The sequence below is a fragment of the Octopus bimaculoides genome, chromosome 29 (genome assembly GCF_046866305.1).
Source record: "Octopus bimaculoides isolate indiv1 chromosome 29, ASM4686630v1, whole genome shotgun sequence".
In the NCBI taxonomy this organism is placed as follows: domain Eukaryota; kingdom Metazoa; phylum Mollusca; class Cephalopoda; order Octopoda; family Octopodidae; genus Octopus; species Octopus bimaculoides.
In genome coordinates this window covers 116424-134871 of record NC_142956.1, presented here as the reverse complement: position 1 = coordinate 134871, position 18448 = coordinate 116424, and the positions used below count along the sequence as shown (strand labels likewise).

At 42.9% G+C, this 18448-nt stretch overlaps 1 protein-coding gene across 2 annotated transcripts in view; it reads left to right on the top strand.

Moving 5' to 3' along the window:
* The window catches only part of LOC106883048 (uncharacterized), a 29182-nt gene extending 14948 nt beyond the window's left edge, over nt 1-14234 (top strand). For both annotated transcript variants that reach the window (XM_089345587.1, XM_089345586.1), the window contains exons 13-22: nt 123-673; nt 1242-1399; nt 1743-1952; nt 3044-3307; nt 4176-4337; nt 4808-4946; nt 8050-8248; nt 8876-9053; nt 12010-12115; nt 12862-14234. In XM_089345587.1, the coding sequence (XP_089201713.1) occupies nt 123-673; nt 1242-1399; nt 1743-1952; nt 3044-3307; nt 4176-4337; nt 4808-4946; nt 8050-8248; nt 8876-9053; nt 12010-12115; nt 12862-13484 (2590 nt within the window). In that variant the 3' untranslated portion in view covers nt 13485-14234. The remainder of the gene's footprint in view (nt 1-122; nt 674-1241; nt 1400-1742; nt 1953-3043; nt 3308-4175; nt 4338-4807; nt 4947-8049; nt 8249-8875; nt 9054-12009; nt 12116-12861) is intronic.
* Nucleotides 14235-18448: the final 4214 nt, after the last annotated feature.

The following is an 18448-nucleotide window of genomic DNA, read 5'->3' as shown; positions in this document are numbered from 1 at the left end:
GACGGACAGACAAGTTCCTCTGTATTCCTTGATCACAGTGTCTGTTTGATTGGAGTCAATTTTTCTCTCAGTATGTTTTATTATTATTATTATTATTATTGTTAATTTTTCTGTTATTCTAGTGACATTGAAAAGGAGCTCCATGATCGACTTGTGGGAGAATGTTGCCAGAGAGCAACAGAAGACATCGTGAATGAAGTGGTTGGGGAACTGTGCGTGACGGAGGGCCATGCTTTCTACAGAAACGATGTTGAGCTGCGCCTGGAGGCCCTGCGCAAGGCTGAGCATTGTGTGCGACTCTACAAGATGAATAAAGTCCTGGAATGTTGGAAGCAGAGACAATTGCAGCGCCAGCATGAGCGTGATATGACCATGTTCCCTTCATGGCCGTCACTGGCTCCACTTGATAAGCAGCTGAAGACACTCTGTGGGAAGGAACATGAAGGTGTGGTAGGGGACACGCTGGTCATGGGAATCAACCAAACCGCTCACCTCTCCATGGAGACCCCCGTCGCCATCAGCCGGCGGGACGACTATCTACCCTTGGCCCTGACCCTCTGCCACATGAGGCGTCATTTGATACAGCAGAAGGCTTGGTACCCGCTCGATTTAGCAGCAACAGTTGGGCCAAACCTTCTCAGCACCAGCAGTTACGACACACAGATACATTCAGGTAAGATTCCTCTACACTGTCCATCCTTTTTTCTCATTGGGTGGGGCTGTGTCAGTGTTCTGGTCAATCCAGATCTTATGACCAGAGGCTTTCCACCTGTAACTGACCTGTTCTTTTTTTATTCAGTTTCGTCTGTTGTTACGTTCTGAGTTCAAATTCCGCTGAGGTCAATTTTGCCTTTCATCCTTTCGGGGTCGATAAATTAAGTACCAGTTATGCACTGGGGTTGATGTAATCGACTTAATCCGTTTGTCTGTCCTTGTTTGTCCCCTCTATGTTTAGCCCCTTGTGGGCAATAAAGACATAAGAGAGGCAAAAACAGGTGTGTTGCTGTAGAGGTGGGGACATGGTTACCTGGCCAAGGGAGAGATGGACTTCTTTCCGTTTCTACCTATCAGATCCACTCACAAATCCTTGGTTGGCTCTAGGCTAAAGATGCCATGGTGTGGAACTGAACCTGGAACCATGTGGTTGGCAAACAAACTTCTTACCACACCTTCACCTGTTTTCTGATATTTATTTATAATGTTTGTAACTTTTGATCTCAATTTTTCTTGTTTGTTTTCAGGTCAAAACAGTGGCTCCCTCTACTGGAAGCTGATAATGTCATTACCAGAACTTGATGAGCAACAGACAGACAATGCAACCATGTACAGCCTGGAGTTGAGTGACTGGCTGAAGGCTAAGTTGAGCAAAGGAGCAAAACCACAGTCTGATCTCGATAATGTAAGTCTGTTTTACAGGTACTTATTAGAGAGGCAGTATTTTATGACTGGGTGATCTCCCTTCCACTAACCCTCACTTGTTTTATCAAGTGAGGACTTGGGTTTTTTTTTTCTTTTTTCCCTGCCATTTAACTTTGAAAGGGAAAATGGTCTCATGACTCCCCATCATTTAATGTGTGGTTACCATGCTTGTATGGGTTGCATTGTTTGACAGGAGCTGTATCGTCTGTTTTGGCATGGTTTCTCCAGCTGAGTTTCCTTACAGTTTCCCTCTGCCATTTCCATACACCACCACAATCACTCTGTTCCCCGCTAAAATGAGATTCTGTCTTTTTCCATTTCAGATGTCTATTCTGAGCCTTTACAAATGTCATCTTGAAGGGTCATCCATAGGTAAACAGCAAGGGGACACAATGTTGCATTTCTGTCTCCGTGAGGTCACTGGCTCATTGACCCCTGACCTCATACAGCACATTAAGAATAAGAGACTGTTTTGTGGCACCAGTGGCCTGCTTTTTGTGCTGCCTCTCTTGAGTAAAGACGATGATAAGGAGGTAAGTAAATACACACTTTTGTTTTTATTGTTTCACTCATTAGACTGCAGCCATGCTGGAGCACCACCTTGAAGGGTTTAATCAACCTCAGGACGTTTCATTTTTAAGCCCATTCTACTGACCTCTCCTGTAACTACTTACCAAAAGAGTCACACCTAAATATGCACAAATTTTTTACACACATGGGGTTAGGGTTAGGGTTAGGGTTAGGGATAGAAGTCATCACTTCGCAAGAGTTCCAGCACTGTTTTGTGTAGTGTCTGGAAGAATGTATTGTTTCAAATGGAGAATACTTCGAAGGGGACAAAAGTGTAAACATGGAAAACTAAGTGAATAAAATAATATTGATATCTAGATTTTAAAAATCCCTAATCAGGAAATTACATCCTCAATTCCGACAGTATGTATATATATATATATATATATGTTTTGCAAGATTTTTGATGTGAAATCATGTGTTGAAACAGATGTTGTTGTACTTGGGGATGGTCATATTGCCAGTTTAGCCAATAAAAACACACGCACTGTATATTTGGTGTTAATTTGCTTCAGCTTTATATTACATTAATCTTATTTCGGCCAGAGTTCTTTCGTCATACTTCTGTGACCTCATCAGTGGTCCTTTGTTTCTTTCTTTCTTATGTGTGTCTCATAAGATTAATGTAATATAAAGCTGAAGCAAATTAACACCAAATATACAGTGCGTGTGTTTTTATTGGCTAAACTAGCAACATGACCATCTCCAAGTACAACATATATATATATATATATATATATATATATATATATATGTGTGTGTATATATATATATAAAATCCCTACACATTTATTTATTTCCTCTCTCCTTTTTTTCATTCTCCTTTTTTACCTCTTAATCCTTTCTGTCAAAGTGCATATGCTCAAAATGTAAAAGGCTTTTCCATTCTTCCCAAATGTTAAACTAATACACTTGCTTGTTGTTCCTACACCTGTCTTTGTCTATTTGTTTTCTGTAAAGTTGAACCACACACACACACTCTCTCTCACACACACACACACACTCTCACACACACACTCGTGTCTACTTTTCTCTCTCTTTCTCTCATTCACAGAGGTACTGGCTCAATGCTCAAATCCGACTATCGACCCTCCTGCAGGCCAAGCCACAGCAACCCAACCTCCCTGTTGCAGTTCTTGTGCCCCATGATGAAACTGAACCAGGCTCCCCTCCCAGTCTGGAGCAGCTACAGCTGAAGTTGGACCTGTCATGCTTGATTAATCAGGAGTTCGTTTCCACCGTCAAGGTCTTCACTTTACCATTCCGGTGTCATGAAGAGTCAGGCTTCGATGTGGAACATGTTGCCGTGGAAACTGTGGTAAGTATGTTCTTGAAGTCGCATCTTTTACTTTGTTTCAGTCATTAGACTGCGGCCATGCTGGAGCACCTCCTTTAGTCGAACAAATCAACCCCCAGGACTTATTCTATTGACCTCTTTTGTCGAAATGCTAAGTCACTGGGATGTAAACACACCAACATTGGCTGTCAAGTGATAGTAGGCGGACAAACACACACATACATGATGGGCTTCTTTCAGTTTCTGCCTACCAGATCCCCACATAAGGCTTTAGTCAACCTGAAGCTATAGTAGAAAGCACTTACCCAAGTTGCCACGCAGTGGGACTGAACCTGCAACCATGTGATTGATAAGCAAGCTTCTTACCACACAGCCACGTCTTCGCCTGTATATATATATATATGTCTAGTATCTGTTTATATATCAAACTGTTTACTAATTAACAAATGACTGAGAAGGTTAATCATCATCATCATCATTATTGGCTCCCACCAAACCCCTCACATATATGACCACCACCACTGTACTGCTCTCCTTCTCCCACGAGATAAAAAACCCCACCTTTTTTGGGTGAATGAATTTATTTTCCCCTTAAAAAAAAAAAACAAAGTGAATGCAAAGAAACATGGCAACAGCAGGTAAATTGTTATGGTAACGATGTGTGGAGGGGACAGCGTTGGTGATCAAGTGTGCCTCTACATGGTCGGTAGCTGGCATAGCAGTGTCCTTCTACCTGGTGCTGGAAAGAGCAGCTAAGTCTCCCTCTTGAAGGTTGGAAACATACATGACTGAGCCGAGGCCAAATAACAATTATAGCCACTAATACTAACTATTATACATTAGATATTGTAGTCCTAGCTACACCATGCCCTCCTCTGTTCCTTTGCAGCTCTCCAACTGTCTCAGGTGGTTGGCCACCCACCGCCCCTGTCAACCAAATCTGGAGAAGAAATACTTGAAGGATTTCATTGAGGACTTCCTAGCTTCTCAGTTTTATGGTCCCCTACTGTATAACAGGGGACTGCGCTCTGCCGAGGGTTACCTGCAGCAGGTAAGGACTCTTTAATTAGGGCTCTGTGTGTGTGGGGGATGACTGGGTATGTTTAGGGCTGTGTATGTGGGTGATAGTATGTGTGTGTGTTCGTGGGAGTGATTGTGTGAGTGAATGTATAAGCAAATGTATGTGACTGTATGATTGTATGTGTCTGTATGTATTTATGTGTGTGTGTGTGTGTGTGTGAAACTCTCAGTGTGTATATATGCATCTATGTTTGTGAAAGTATGTGTGACTTTAGGTGTTATTCTGTGTGTGTGTGTGTGTGTGTTTGCCTATATCTATGTATGTGGCCTTTCGATTGTGTGTGTATGTGTGTGTTGGTAACCTGTGTAGTTGCTTGTGTGTGTCTATATGTTAATGTGTGAACCAGTTCACCTCTAAATCCATCTTTCTGTTTTTCTCTGAACATTTGTGTGTCCTGAATGTTTCATCGAAAGCCTCTCTCTCTCTCTCTCCCCTCTCAGCCCCCAGATGTCACCATTGACTTCTACAACTCCATCCTTCGACACTTGATTGACTGCGTTACCGACTCCGTATTGACCAGCTACTCTTGGCCCGTCACGGAGTTTGTAGATGCCACAGCACAAGGGACACACGACAACGGTGAGTTTTGATGGCACACAACCTGTGTCTTTTATATATGTGTGTAAGTGTATGTATACATATATATATATAGATATATACTTCTACCTCATTCACTACTAGTGCTTTATTTTCCCCTTCTACAGTTAGCTAAGTTATTTCTTCTTAGTAATGCCACACAGGCTGTTGATCGTACCCCGGTGACTTCAAATAAGTATTTCTATTCTTCTTGTAAACGTGAATATTATTATCATTATTACTTCTCCAATAAATATCCTGAACCCTGTTTTACCATTAACTAACGTTAATATCCGTATAATAATATAATATAATATATTACTAGGCTATGATGTTTTATTTTTATTCACTTTCTTCACTTCATATAAATATGTAAATAGTTTTGCTCATATAGTTTGTTTAATTTGAGGTTCTCCCTTCCTCCATCTTTTTGACTCAGCAATTTTCCTCCCCACATTTCAATCATTCATTCAATTTAAACCTTTAGCCTCACGTTTACAACCTCCTCCCTTTATATCTCTATGTAAACAATGGTTCTTCTTCCTAAAGCCCATGGAATAATATCATTGATCCCTTTATATCTCTATGTAAACAAACGTTTCTAACGGTCACTGACCATGTAGCATCTTTGCTCGTAAGTTACCTCATCATTTCGTATTTGTCTTGCTTTCATATGTTTATTTGTGGATTCCCTTGAAGAGGAATATATGAGGAATTCCAGCAGCTCTTACTTCTTTGTAGAAGTGCTCTCTCATATATTTTAAAACATGTGTAGGAATTAAAGGAAGTTTTATTTATATGCGTTTTGCTCCATTTATTATTATTATTATTCATATCTTCTCAAAATGTATCACTTTAACTTGGTATCTCTACCTGTAAAACGGCTGTGATATCTTGGTTTCTAGAGTAATTTTGCTACCTCTGGTAACTATTAACATATTTACATTGTCAAAGGTTTTTTTTAAAACTGAGATAATATTGATATATACATAAACTAATATATATATATGATATGTATGTATGTGTGTGTGTATATATATATATATATATATATATATATATATAGATATCATCATCATCATCATCGTTTAACGTCCGCTTTCCATGCTAGCATGGGTTGGACGACTTGACTGAGGACTGGTGAAACCGGATGGCAACACCAGGCTCCAATCTAAATTTGGCAGAGTTTCTACAGCTGGATGCCCTTCCTAATGCCAACCACTCAGAGAGTGTAGTGGGTGCTTTTACATGTCACCTGCACGAAGGCCAGTCAGGCGATACTGGCAACGACCACGCTCGAAATGGTGTCTTTTATGTGCCACCTGCACAAGAGCCAGTCCAGGGGTACTGGCAACGATCTCGCTCGAAAATCCTATGAAGGCCAGTCAGGCGGTACTGGCAACAGCCACACTCAAAATGGTGCATCCCATGTGCCACCCGCACAAGAGCCAGACCAGGGGCACTGGCAACGATCTCACTTGGCTTGCCGGGTCTTCTCACGCACAGCACATTTCCAAAGGTCTCGGTCAGTAGTCATCGCCTCGGTGAGGCCCAATGTACAAAGGTCTTGCCTCACCACCTCAGCCCAGGTCTTCCTGGGCCTACCTCTTCCACAGGTTCCCTCAACTGTTAGGGTGTGGCACTTTTTCACGCAGCTATCCTCATCCATTCTCACCACATGTCCATACCAGCGCAATCGTCTCTCTTGCACACCACAACTGATGCTTTTAATGTTCAGCTTTTCTCTCAAGATACTTACACTCTGACGGGTATTCACATTGATTGACATTACACATCCAACGGAGCATACTAGCTTCATTCCTTGTGAGCTTACGTATGTCCTCAGCAGTTACAGCCCATGTTTCACTGCCATGTAGCATGGCTGTTCTTACACATGCGTCATACAGTCTACCTTTTACTATGAGTGAGAGTCCCTTTGTCGCCAGCAGGGGTAAGAGCTCTCTAAACTTTGCCCAGGCTATTCTTATTCTAGCAGCTACACTTTCAGCACACCCACCCCCACTACTAACTTGGTCGCCCAGATAGCGGAAGCTATCGACTACCTCTAGTTTTTCACCCTGGAATGAGATAGAAGTTGTTTCCTGTTTGTTTACAGTGTTTATTGCACCTGAACATCTGCCACAAACAAAAACTAACTTCCTAGTTAACCTGCCTTTGATGTTGCTGCACCTCTTATGTGTCCATAGCTTGCACCGGGTACATCTTATAGAGTTACTACCTACTCCTTTTCTACATACTGAGCAGGGCCATCTACCTGAAGGGGTTTGTGTTTTATCTACCTTCCTACTTATTAAGATTTTGGTTTTGGCTAGGTTGACTCTAAGGCCCTTCAATTCTAGACCTTGCTTCCACACCTGAAACTTCTCCTCTAGTTCTGATAGTGACTCCGCAATTAGGGCAAGGTCATCAGCATAGAGGAGCTCCCAGGGGCAACCTGTCTTGAACTGCAGTGATTCCTGATGGGCCGGGGGCTTTCCCGGTCTTCATACTCTTAATTGCTTTATCTACCCTGGTACTATCAACTCGGATAGCTAGTCCCTCTATTGGGTCGACATACGGCAGGCTCTCTTCCTCCCATTCATTCTCTTTATTAAGCAATCTATCGTAGTGGCATCTCCAGACCTCTTTCTTTGCAGCCTCATTTAGTGCAAGCGTACCATCATCCATGCGAACACATTTCTCTCCTACGACATCACTATTCTCTCTCCTACACTGTCTTGCAACACGAAATACCTCGAGTCTTTGGTCCTCACGGCGCAGAACATTGGCAAATGTATTGTTATCAGCTTCCCCTCTGGCTAAATAAACCTGTCGCCTAGCCTCCCTTCTGGCACATTGGTACAATTCCCTGCTACCACCGTTCTTCCAATATATATATATATCATCATCATTTACTGTCTGCCTTCTATACTGGCATGGGTGGGTTGGTTTCATAGAAACCGGTCAGGCACAAAATTGCTGACTTTGTGGTAAAATTTGAAACCATTATTATTATTATTATTATTACTTCAATCTCCTGTATGACTATCATTTAAACTTCTGTTTTAATTTTTTTCCTTTCCTCCCATTTCTTCCTCCCCTTCAGATCTTCCCCCTATTCACTGGAACTCTCCAGAACATCTCCTGTTTGTAAGGGACACTTTACGGTCCCTCACACTTCCTCCGTTCACCTTCGGTGATGACACCAGCGAGAAATGGTCCCAGGCTGAGCAAGATGTTTGGAACTACATCCGTTCCGTGACTTTGGAAACATCCGGAAAATCTGCAGTGGATCTTGTGTCAAGGTAAGGGCCAGAAATATATTGATCCTGTTGTTGTTGTTTGTCAGCATTTTGCTTGTTAAAACTTGATCATGCTCATCTGGGTCTCCTTCGCTCAACCGGATGAAAATCCAGTCTCCAAAACCTCTGAGATTTCTGAAAGAGGGTGACACAGAACAAACCCCTCTTTTCATACCTTTTTTTTTTATCATAAGAGAAATTTATTCTCCACAATAACTGCAATGTATTTGCCTTTAAGCAGATGAAATGTGTAATAAACATATTTCAAACTAACCTAAATTCTGTTCAAACCTAAAACACTGCTTCGTACTAACGCTTTGTTGAAGGTTATTTTATAATTTATGGTTAGCAGTTGGGGGTTGCTTGAAATGCGAATAAACATCCAAAATTAGGGAATGGAGTAGAAAAAACCCAAGTCACACATGTTTCATAGCTTGTGGGGACTTTGGAAGTAATAGGTATCTAAACAAGGGGTAAACCGTAAGCTAGTCTCCAGGGAGAAGGATAGCTTGGTTATATGAAGCTGGCATTGTTGTCAGGAGATTCAATTGAAATGCAATCTGTGCACTCACACATAGGACTCCATATCTACCCTCAATCACATTCATGTTCTTTTTTCTCTTCCACCAGGGTGCGCCACCATATACACCATGTGGAGAAGCAGTTTGACGAAGTGTGCCGTCTCAAGTACCGTGTGTCCAGCTGTTCACCTACGTATGTCAACATGCCGTGGGTGGACATAATTTTGGACTGTGTCAATCACTGTCTGACCACAGTGTCTTGTCTTGACCCAAAGTCAACCGATACGGTGAGTGGTGGTCTTCGTTTATCAGGGGGCAGTGGTGGTGGAACATATTCTTTCATTTGCTTCACTCATTTGACTGCGACCATGCTGGAGCACCTCCTTAAAGGATTTTAGTTGAACAAATCAACACCAGGACTTATTTATTGTCTTTTTAAGCATAGTACTTATTCTTATTCTATCAGTCTCTTTTGTTGAACTGCTATGTTACAGGGACGTAAACACACAAACAATGGTTGTCAAGCGGTGAGGCAAGGACAAATACAAACACATACATATCTACTGCCTGCAATCGGGAGACCGATGGAATAGGAGGAGGAGGAGGTGGTGGTGGTGGTGGCGGCAGAGGCAGTTGACGGTGAAGCTGTGGTTGTGGCGGTGGTGGTGGTGGTGGGGGGGGGGTTTGAACATTCAGATCCTGGACGTTCTGAGCTCTCCGTAAGAATAGGAAAAGAAAAATGCGCGCACGCGCACACATATATATCTGTGGGTGTATGTGTGTGTGTCTTTGTATCTGTGTTTCCCCCCCCCCTCCACCATCACTTGACAACGGATGTTGATGTGTTGAGGTCCCTGTAACTTAGCAATCTCTCTCTCTCTATCTGTCTGTCCGCCTGTCTGTCTGTTTGTCTGTCTATCTGTCTGTTTGCCTGCCTGTCTGTCTGTTGTCTGTTTGTCTGTCTGGTGGTGGTGGTGGCGGCAGAGGCAGTGGACGGTGAAGCTGTGGTGGTGGTGGTGGTGGTGGTGGTGGCGGCGGTGGTGGTGTTGGCGTTTCTCTTCTAAGTTCAAAGCCTTTGCGACGATGTCGCTGTTGTTGTTGCTGGTGGCAACGGTGTCGGCGTTCTCTGCTCACACCTGCACCTGTTCGCGTCACACTTCTTCTCCTCCCCCCTTCCCCTTCTTACCTCTTTCGTGAAGCCGTGGTGAGGGGAGGGTAAGGAAACGAACCTCGCCAAGAGAGAGTTGCCATGGAGACCGGCCTTCGTTCTCGAGTCTGAGAAACGACAAAAAATGGCGAAGTAAAGCCGTAAATAATATTAGATAATATCGGTAAATTCGCCACAAAGGGCAGGTTTCCCGTGCAAACAAATTGCAGAACTAAATGCATCAGATATTGCACATTTTCGACATACAAAAATGTAACCCCCAAAACAACTTTTTAAGGGAATAAAAAGGGTTTAAAACTATGAATGTTTGAAGCCGAGTTCAAAAACAAATAAAAAAAATTTTGTGTCAAAAAACTGGGAACGAATTGGAAGCGAAAAAGAGAAAACTGCACGCGCTGGGGAACGGGAGGGGGTGGTGGTGGTGGTGGGGGGGTTGAACATTCAGATCCTGGACGTTCTGAGCTCTCCGTAAGAATAGGAAAAGAAAAATGCGCGCACGCGCACACATATATATCTGTGGGTGTATGTGTGTGTGTCTTTGTATCTGTGTTTCCCCCCCCCTCCACCATCACTTGACAACGGATGTTGATGTGTTGAGGTCCCTGTAACTTAGCAATCTCTCTCTCTCTCTGTCTGTCTGTCTGTCTGCCTGTCTGTCTGCCTGTCTGTCTGTCTGTCTGCCTGCCTGCCTGTCTGTCTGTCTACCTGCCTGCCTGTCTGTCTGTTTGCCTGCCTGCCTGTCTGTCTATCTGTCTGTCTGTCTCTGTCTGTCTGTCTATCTGTCTGTCTGTCTGTCTATGTCTGTCTGTTTGCCTGCCTGCCTGTCTGTCTCTGTCTATCTGTCTGTCTGTCTGTCTGTCTGTCTGTCTGTCTCTGTCTATTTGCCTGTCTGTCTGTCTCTGTCTGTCTGTCTCTGTCTGTCTGTGTCTGTCTGTCTATCTATCTGTCTGTCTGTCTCTGTCTATCTCTCTGTCTGTCTATCTGTCTGTCTGTCTGTGTCTGTCTGTCTATTTGTCTGTCTGTCTGTCTGTGTCTGTCTGTCTATTTGTCTGTCTGTCTGTCATATATATATGTATGGCTGCACTGCCTTTATGCTTGTCTGTTTATTCACCGTTTCGTTTTCCTGTCTTGTTTTCCGTCCGCCACTACCCTCCACGAAAATAGTTTAACGATGCGTACTGCCTTAATTCTTCGAAACGCCTGTGTTTTAATTGTGGCAGCTGATGAAGGAGATGTTTCTATGTGGCTTGCTTGTTTGTTGTACCTTGTTTATCATTTTGTCCATGTTCTTTTGCCACGTCAGATGAAGGTATGTACATACATGTACATATATATGCATATACTCATATATTGTTTATATATATATATACATGGATATCTATATATATATATATATGGATATCTATATATATATATATATATATATATATATATATATATATATATATTATTGTGGCACGTAAAATACACCATTTTGAGCGTGGTCGTTGCCAGTACCACCTGACTGGCCTTCGTGCCGGTGGCACGTAAAAGCACCCACTATACTCTCGGAGTGGTTGGCGTTAGGAAGGGCATCCAGCTGTAGAAACTGCCAAATCAGATTGGAGCCTGGTGTAGCCATCTGGTTCCACCAGTCCTCAGTCAAATCATCCAACCCATGCTAGCATGGAAAGCGGACGTTAAACGATGATGATGATGATGATGATATATATATATAATGGAAGAATAATTGTGTAGAATACACATGTATATTTTGCTTGGTAGGGGCTGGGGGTCATCTCAGGTTAGTGGTCTCAGAGAGGTCATCGTGCATAGAGCCAACCGGGTCCACTGATGCCTTCCATCCCTGACAACCGTGTACTAGCACCAACTAATGCAGGGTTTGCAATGGGACCCCTTCCAGCCTGTAGCAGCTGTGTCAAATGAGAGCAAGGACCTGGTAGACTCCCTGCCAGGAAGAAGACAGTGTGTCGGTGTCTGTTTATATCTACACATATTTGTATGTGTGTGTGTACATATCTATGTGTTGTATCCCTGTATTCATAATAATATCATTGTTGCCGTTCCATTGCTAGGTGAGGGCCACCGAGCTGTGTGTTCTGTACGAGAAGGAGAAACTCCACTCCTACCAACCTCCACGGTCTTGGAGTGAAGCAGCCATTGTGGAGAATAACGTGAGAGGTAGGTATAGGGTCCACATAGTTGTGTTGTTTAGCCCCAGGTCAATCCTGATCCAGTCAGATATTTCATCAAAGACGTTCCAGCTGTGACCATCCCATCTTTTATTCAGGCATAGTGTATCTAGGACTACACTATCTATTGTTTAATATAATAGTTAGTATAAGTGGCTATTGTTGTTGTTGTTTAGTCCTCGGTGATGATTGTGATTTGGCAGAATTGTTTTTTCAGCTCTTTATGTTCTGAGTTCAAATCCTGCAAAGGTCGACTTTGCCTTTCACCCTTTCAGGGTCGATAAAATAAAAGACCAGTCAAGAACTGGGTTCGCTATAATCAAGTCACCCCCCCCCCACCTTCCATAAGCTGCCCTTGTAAGCAAAATGGGAAAATATTATTATTAAGGTGGCAACATCATTAGCATGATGTACGAAATGCTTTGCGGTATTTTGTCCATCGCAACACATTCTGAGTTCAAATTCTGCTGAGGTCGACTTTGTTTTTCATCCTTTCGGGATTGATGAATTAAGTACCAGTAATACACTGGGTCAGTGTAATTGACTAGTCCCCTCCCCCTTGTGTCTTTAGTAATAAGGATTATTATTATTATTATCGTTATTATTCAGCTCACAACTTACATTTTGTACAGCGATTGGTACCAAGAATCCCCTAAAAAATCTCCCTCCCTTTCACCATTATATTATTATTATTATTATTATTATTATTATTGTTTTTCTTATTTCTGTCCACAGAGAGCTGCAACCTGGAATCTACATTTTATCGATCCATTGACGTCCGCAGCAAAGAACTACGGGAGACTCTGCTGTCTGCTAGTAAATCTCTACACCAAGGCAAGCCCTCAGGCTGGGATTCCAACCATGATGACCACCACCAATTGGCTGAAACTGTAAAGGCTTCGATTGGTGCCGAACGTACAAAGAGTGATGGGTTTGAGTCTTTCTTAATGCAGTCGGTGGTGGCAGGTGACCTGCAGTATGAGGACGACACATGGCAAGAGGAGAGAGACGGGTACTCTGAGTTCTACCCTAGGGGTGTCAGCAGTGCTGCTTTTGATGATGAAGAGGAGGAGGGGAAAATTCTGAAGAAGAAGGATCGCAATGTTAAGCTTGGCTGTGGCTCCTTAGAACCACATGCATCAAAGTTGTCTCCCAACCCCATTTCTTATCCTGGGGACTTCAGTGTCCCCGAGGTCAGAGACAAGTTGTCCCTTGAAGATCGACTGTCGATCCTTAGGGACCAGATTGACTACAACAAGAGAACAGACACAATTATGGAGTGTTTGCTGCAGTCATTCTTGATTGACGATTCATTGGACCATGACGATGATGTACTCTTCACAGAGGATTGTGGCTAATAATTCGAGATTGTAAACAATAACTGGGTGTTGTGGGTAATAAACAGGGTCACGAATTAGCTGGAGTGTTTTAAAGTCTTCAGAAAATTCAAGTTCTAGGTTCAAATCCCACTGGGGTCGAGTTTGCCTTTCATCTTTATGGGGTTGATAAAATAAAAAATGTACCAGTCATGTTCAGGGGTTGATTTCATCACTTGATTGCTGACAGCTGCCCCAGCCTCTTTGTCGCATAGATTTCCAGCCTTGTGCTTATGGTATAAACTAATTTTATAATTGCTGCTCTTCAGGCAAAATTTTCAACCATTATTATTATTATTATTATAATGAAGGCAGAAACATTCATCCACTGGACGAAATGCTTCATGTTCTGAGTTCAAATGCCACCAGGGTCAACTTTACCTTTCATCCTTTCATGGTCAATAAATTAAATACCAATAAAATACTGGGGTCACTGTAATTGACACATCCCCTCCCCTCAAATTTGAGGATTGTGCCTCCAGTAGAAAGGAGTTTATTATTCTTATTCGGCTCACATCTTACATTTTGTACAGTGATTGGTACCAAGAATCCCCTAAAGGATCTCCCTCCCTTTCACCAGCCCCCAAATCCATGGTCTTGGACCAATATAAACAAACATCATCATCATCATCATCTTTGTATAGATAATAAAATCCAGTTTGTTTTTGAAAAAAATTAAATTTGAATAAACCTTTTTTTCTATGAAAATAAAAACAATATTTTTCTAAAAGACGCAACGATGTCACTTGCTCTGAATATATATATACACACACACACACACAAATATATATATATATATATATATATATAGATGGCATACATGGAGGCTATGGCTTCGGTTCCCGCAACGAGGAGGGAACCAGACTGCTGGAGTTCTGTGATGCAACCGATCTTTATGGTCTGCAATACCAACTTCAGGAAACCTGCCAGTCACCTTGTCACCTACCGCTCCGGCAGACACTCTAGCCAAATCGACTACATCCTTGCCAGAAATAGGGAAAGAGGGCGGCTTATAAATGCCAAAACCTACCCTGGCGAAGAATGTACCCCACAACATAGATTAGTAGTTAGCGACTTTGGGATCAAGGCAAAATGGGTGCCCAGAATTAGACAGGCTTGGAGGAGAAGGGTGTGGAAGCTTAAAGACCCTGCAAACGGACAGAGACTTAGAGACAAGTTACTTGAAGCATTTAACGAAATAGAAGGGGATATAGCATCATACAACGTGGAATACAATTGGAGATTTCTGCGGGACAACCTGTTGAAAGCCACCGACCAGATTTGTGGGTGGTGTAAGGTCCCCTCCCGACCCAGAGTAACGTGGTGGTGGAGCAAGGAGGTAGACAGGGCTATTAGACAAAAGAAACAGGTTTGGAAGGACTGGAAGAACGGTGGTAGCAGGGAATTGTACCAATGTGCCAGAAGGGAGGCTAGGCGACAGGTTTATTTAGCCAGAGGGGAAGCAGATAACAAAACATTTGCCAATGTTCTGCGCCGTGAGGACCAAAAACTCGAGGTATTTCGTGTTGCAAGACAGTGTAGGAGAGAGAATAGTGATGTTGTAGGAGAGAAATGTGTTCGCATGGATGATGGTACGCTTGCACTAAATGAGGATGCAAAGAAAGAGGTCTGGAGATGCCACTACGATAGATTGCTTAATAAAGAGAATGAATGGGAGAAAGAGAGCCTGCCGTATGTCAACCCAATAGAGGGACCAGCTATCCGAGTTGATAGTACCAGGGTAGATAAAGCAATTAAGAGTATGAAGACCGGGAAAGCCCCCGGCCCATCAGGAATCACTGCAGAGATGCTCAAAATATCTGGCAGTGTTGGCTATAGCCTAGTCACCCGTATTACGAACCAGGTGATACACGAAGGAGTCATACCCAATGACTGGTGTAGCAGCATCAGAGTCAACTGCTACAAAGGTAAAGGTGACGCTTTAGATACAAATAATTACAGAGGCATCAAGCTGTTAGATCAGGTTATGAAAGTTACAGAGAGGGTCATAGCCCAACTAATTAGGAAGCGAATCAATTTAGATGAGATGCAGTTCGGGTTCGTGCCAGGTAAAAGCACTACTGATGCCTTATTTCTAGTAAGACAGCTGCAGGAGAAATACCTAGCCAAGGATAAACCTCTGTACCTGGCTTCCGTTGACATGGAGAAAGCCTTTGACAGGGTCTCGCGATCCCTTATCTGGTGGTCAATGAGGAAACTTGGGATAGAAGAATGGTTAGTGAGAGCTGTGCGAGCCATGTACAGAGATGCTGCCAGTAAGGTGAGGGTTGGAAATGAGTACAGCAATGAATTCCGGGTAGAGGTAGGGGTCCACCAAGGTTCCGTCCTCAGCCCCCTCTTATTTATCATAGTCCTCCAGGCAATCACAGAGGAGTTCAAGACAGGTTGCCCCTGGGAGCTCCTCTATGCTGATGACCTTGCCCTAATTGCGGAGTCACTATCAGAACTAGAGAAGTTTCAGGTTTGGAAGCAAGGTCTAGAATTGAAGGGCCTTACAGTCAACCTAGCTAAAACCAAAATCTTAATAAGTAGGAAGGTAGATAAAACACAAACCCCTTCAGGTAGATGGCCCTGCTCAGTATGTAGAAAAGGAGTAGGTAGTAACTCTATAAGATGTACCCGGTGCAAGCTATGGACACATAAGAGGTGCAGCAATATCAAAGGCAGGTTAACTAGGAAGTTAGTTTTTGTTTGTGGCAGATGTTCAGGTGCAATAAAGACTGTAAACAAACAGGAAACAACTTCTATCTCATTCCAGGGTGAAAAACTAGAGGTAGTCGATAGCTACCGCTATCTGGGCGACCAAGTTAGTAGTGGGGGTGGGTGCGCTGAAAGTGTAGCTGCTAGAATAAGAATAGCCTGGGCAAAGTTTAGAGAGGTCTTACCCCTGCTGGCGACAAAGGGAATCTCACTCAGAGTAAAAGGCAGACTGTATGACGCATGCGTACGAACAGCCATGCTACATGGCAGTGAAACATGGGCTGTAACTGCTGAGGACATACGTAAGCTCGCAAGGAATGAAGCCAGTATGCTCCGTTGGATGTGTAATGTCAATGTGAATACCCATCAGAGTGTAAGTATCTTGAGAGAAAAGCTGAACATTAGAAGCATCAGTTGTGGTGTGCAAGAGAGTCGATTGCGCTGGTATGGACATGTGGTGAGAATGGATGAGGATAGCTGCGTGAAAAAGTGCCACACCCTAACAGTTGAGGGAACCCGTGGAAGAGGTAGGCCCAGGAAGACCTGGGCTGAGGTGGTGAGGCAAGACCTTCGTACATTGGGCCTCACCGAAGCGATGACTACTGACCGAGACCTTTGGAAATGTGCTGTGCGTGAGAAGACCCGGCAAGCCAAGTAAGATCGTTGCCAGTGCCCCTGGACTGGTTCTTGTGCGGGTGGCACATGAGATGCACCATTTTGAGCGTGGCCGTTGCCAGTACCGCCTGACTGGCTCCTGTAGGATTTTCGAGCGAGATCGTTGCCAGTGCCCCTGGACTGGCTTGTGCGGGTGGCACATAAAAGACACCATTTCGAGCGTGGCCGTTTTCGTGCGGGTGACACGTAAAAGCACCCACTACACTCTCTGAGTGGTTGGCGTTAGGAAGGGCATCCAGCTGTAGAAACTCTGCCAAATTAGATTGGAGCCTGGTGTTGCCATCCGGTTTCACCAGTCCTCAGTCAAATCGTCCAACCCATGCTAGCATGGAAAGCGGACGTTAAACGATGATGATGATGATGATGATGATGATATATATATATATATATATATATACATACATATATACACACACACACACACACACACACACACACACACACACACACACACACACACACACACACACACACATATATATATATACACACAGACATGTATGTATATATATAATGTAGATACCAGTTCATTGCACGAGCATTTTTAAATCTCATTGGGGAACTAATCTGAAAAAAATAAAGACTGTATAAATGGATCCTCATTTGCTGCCATTTGGTGAATTGTTTCCAGCTTTAATAAAATAATATATACACATATATATATACAGAGTGTCCTGATATTAAAGCTACCGAAGTTTCGGTATTTAATAACTAGCAATGAATGTGATAAGATATTAAAATGATACAACATTATAAAAACTTTGTTTGTCTTCTTTTTGTTTCAGCCAAAATAAATTCAGATTTATGACTTAAATAATGGCTATAGACCAAAATACAATCGTAACCCTCCACAGAGGAGGTGAAAGTAATAAAGCTATACCAAAAATCCTTAATAGTAACCAAAAAACAGCCTCGAAAATTGTAAAGAAATTTCTAGAGACTGCTTCCAATGCAGATCGACCTGGACATGGCGAAAGAAGTGTGAAGACTCCCTCAGCTATGACCCTTTATTTTTTCCAAGATCTCTAATTGGTGGATGGGAGGAAGATATCTCCCAAACAGGAGGCCTAACAGGAATGCATACAACAGATCAATCCTCTCTTAAAAGGATCCCAAATGTCAGGTGATGATTTTAGAATAGGGTGGATGAGGATTAAGTCTATCACCCAAGATATTTCAAGCTATATTATGTGGTTTACTCTTGAAATCATTGAGCTGTGACCATGCTGCGGTTTTGCTTTGGTGGGTTTAATCAATCATATAAACCCCAACACTTACTTTTAAGTCTGTCATACATTCCTAATCTAAATATTTGTGGAACAGCAAGGTTAGGAAACCTACTGAAGATTTTAATTAATCAGTAAGTACTGAGGAAATTACAGCATCTTTCAATGATGGAAAGTATTTGAGTGTGTATGTATCATCATCATCATCATCATTTAACGTCCGCTTTCCATGCTAGCATGGGTTGGACGATTTGACTGAGGACTGGTGAAACCGGATGGCAACACCAGGCTCCAATCTAATTTGGCAGAGTTTCTACAGCTGGA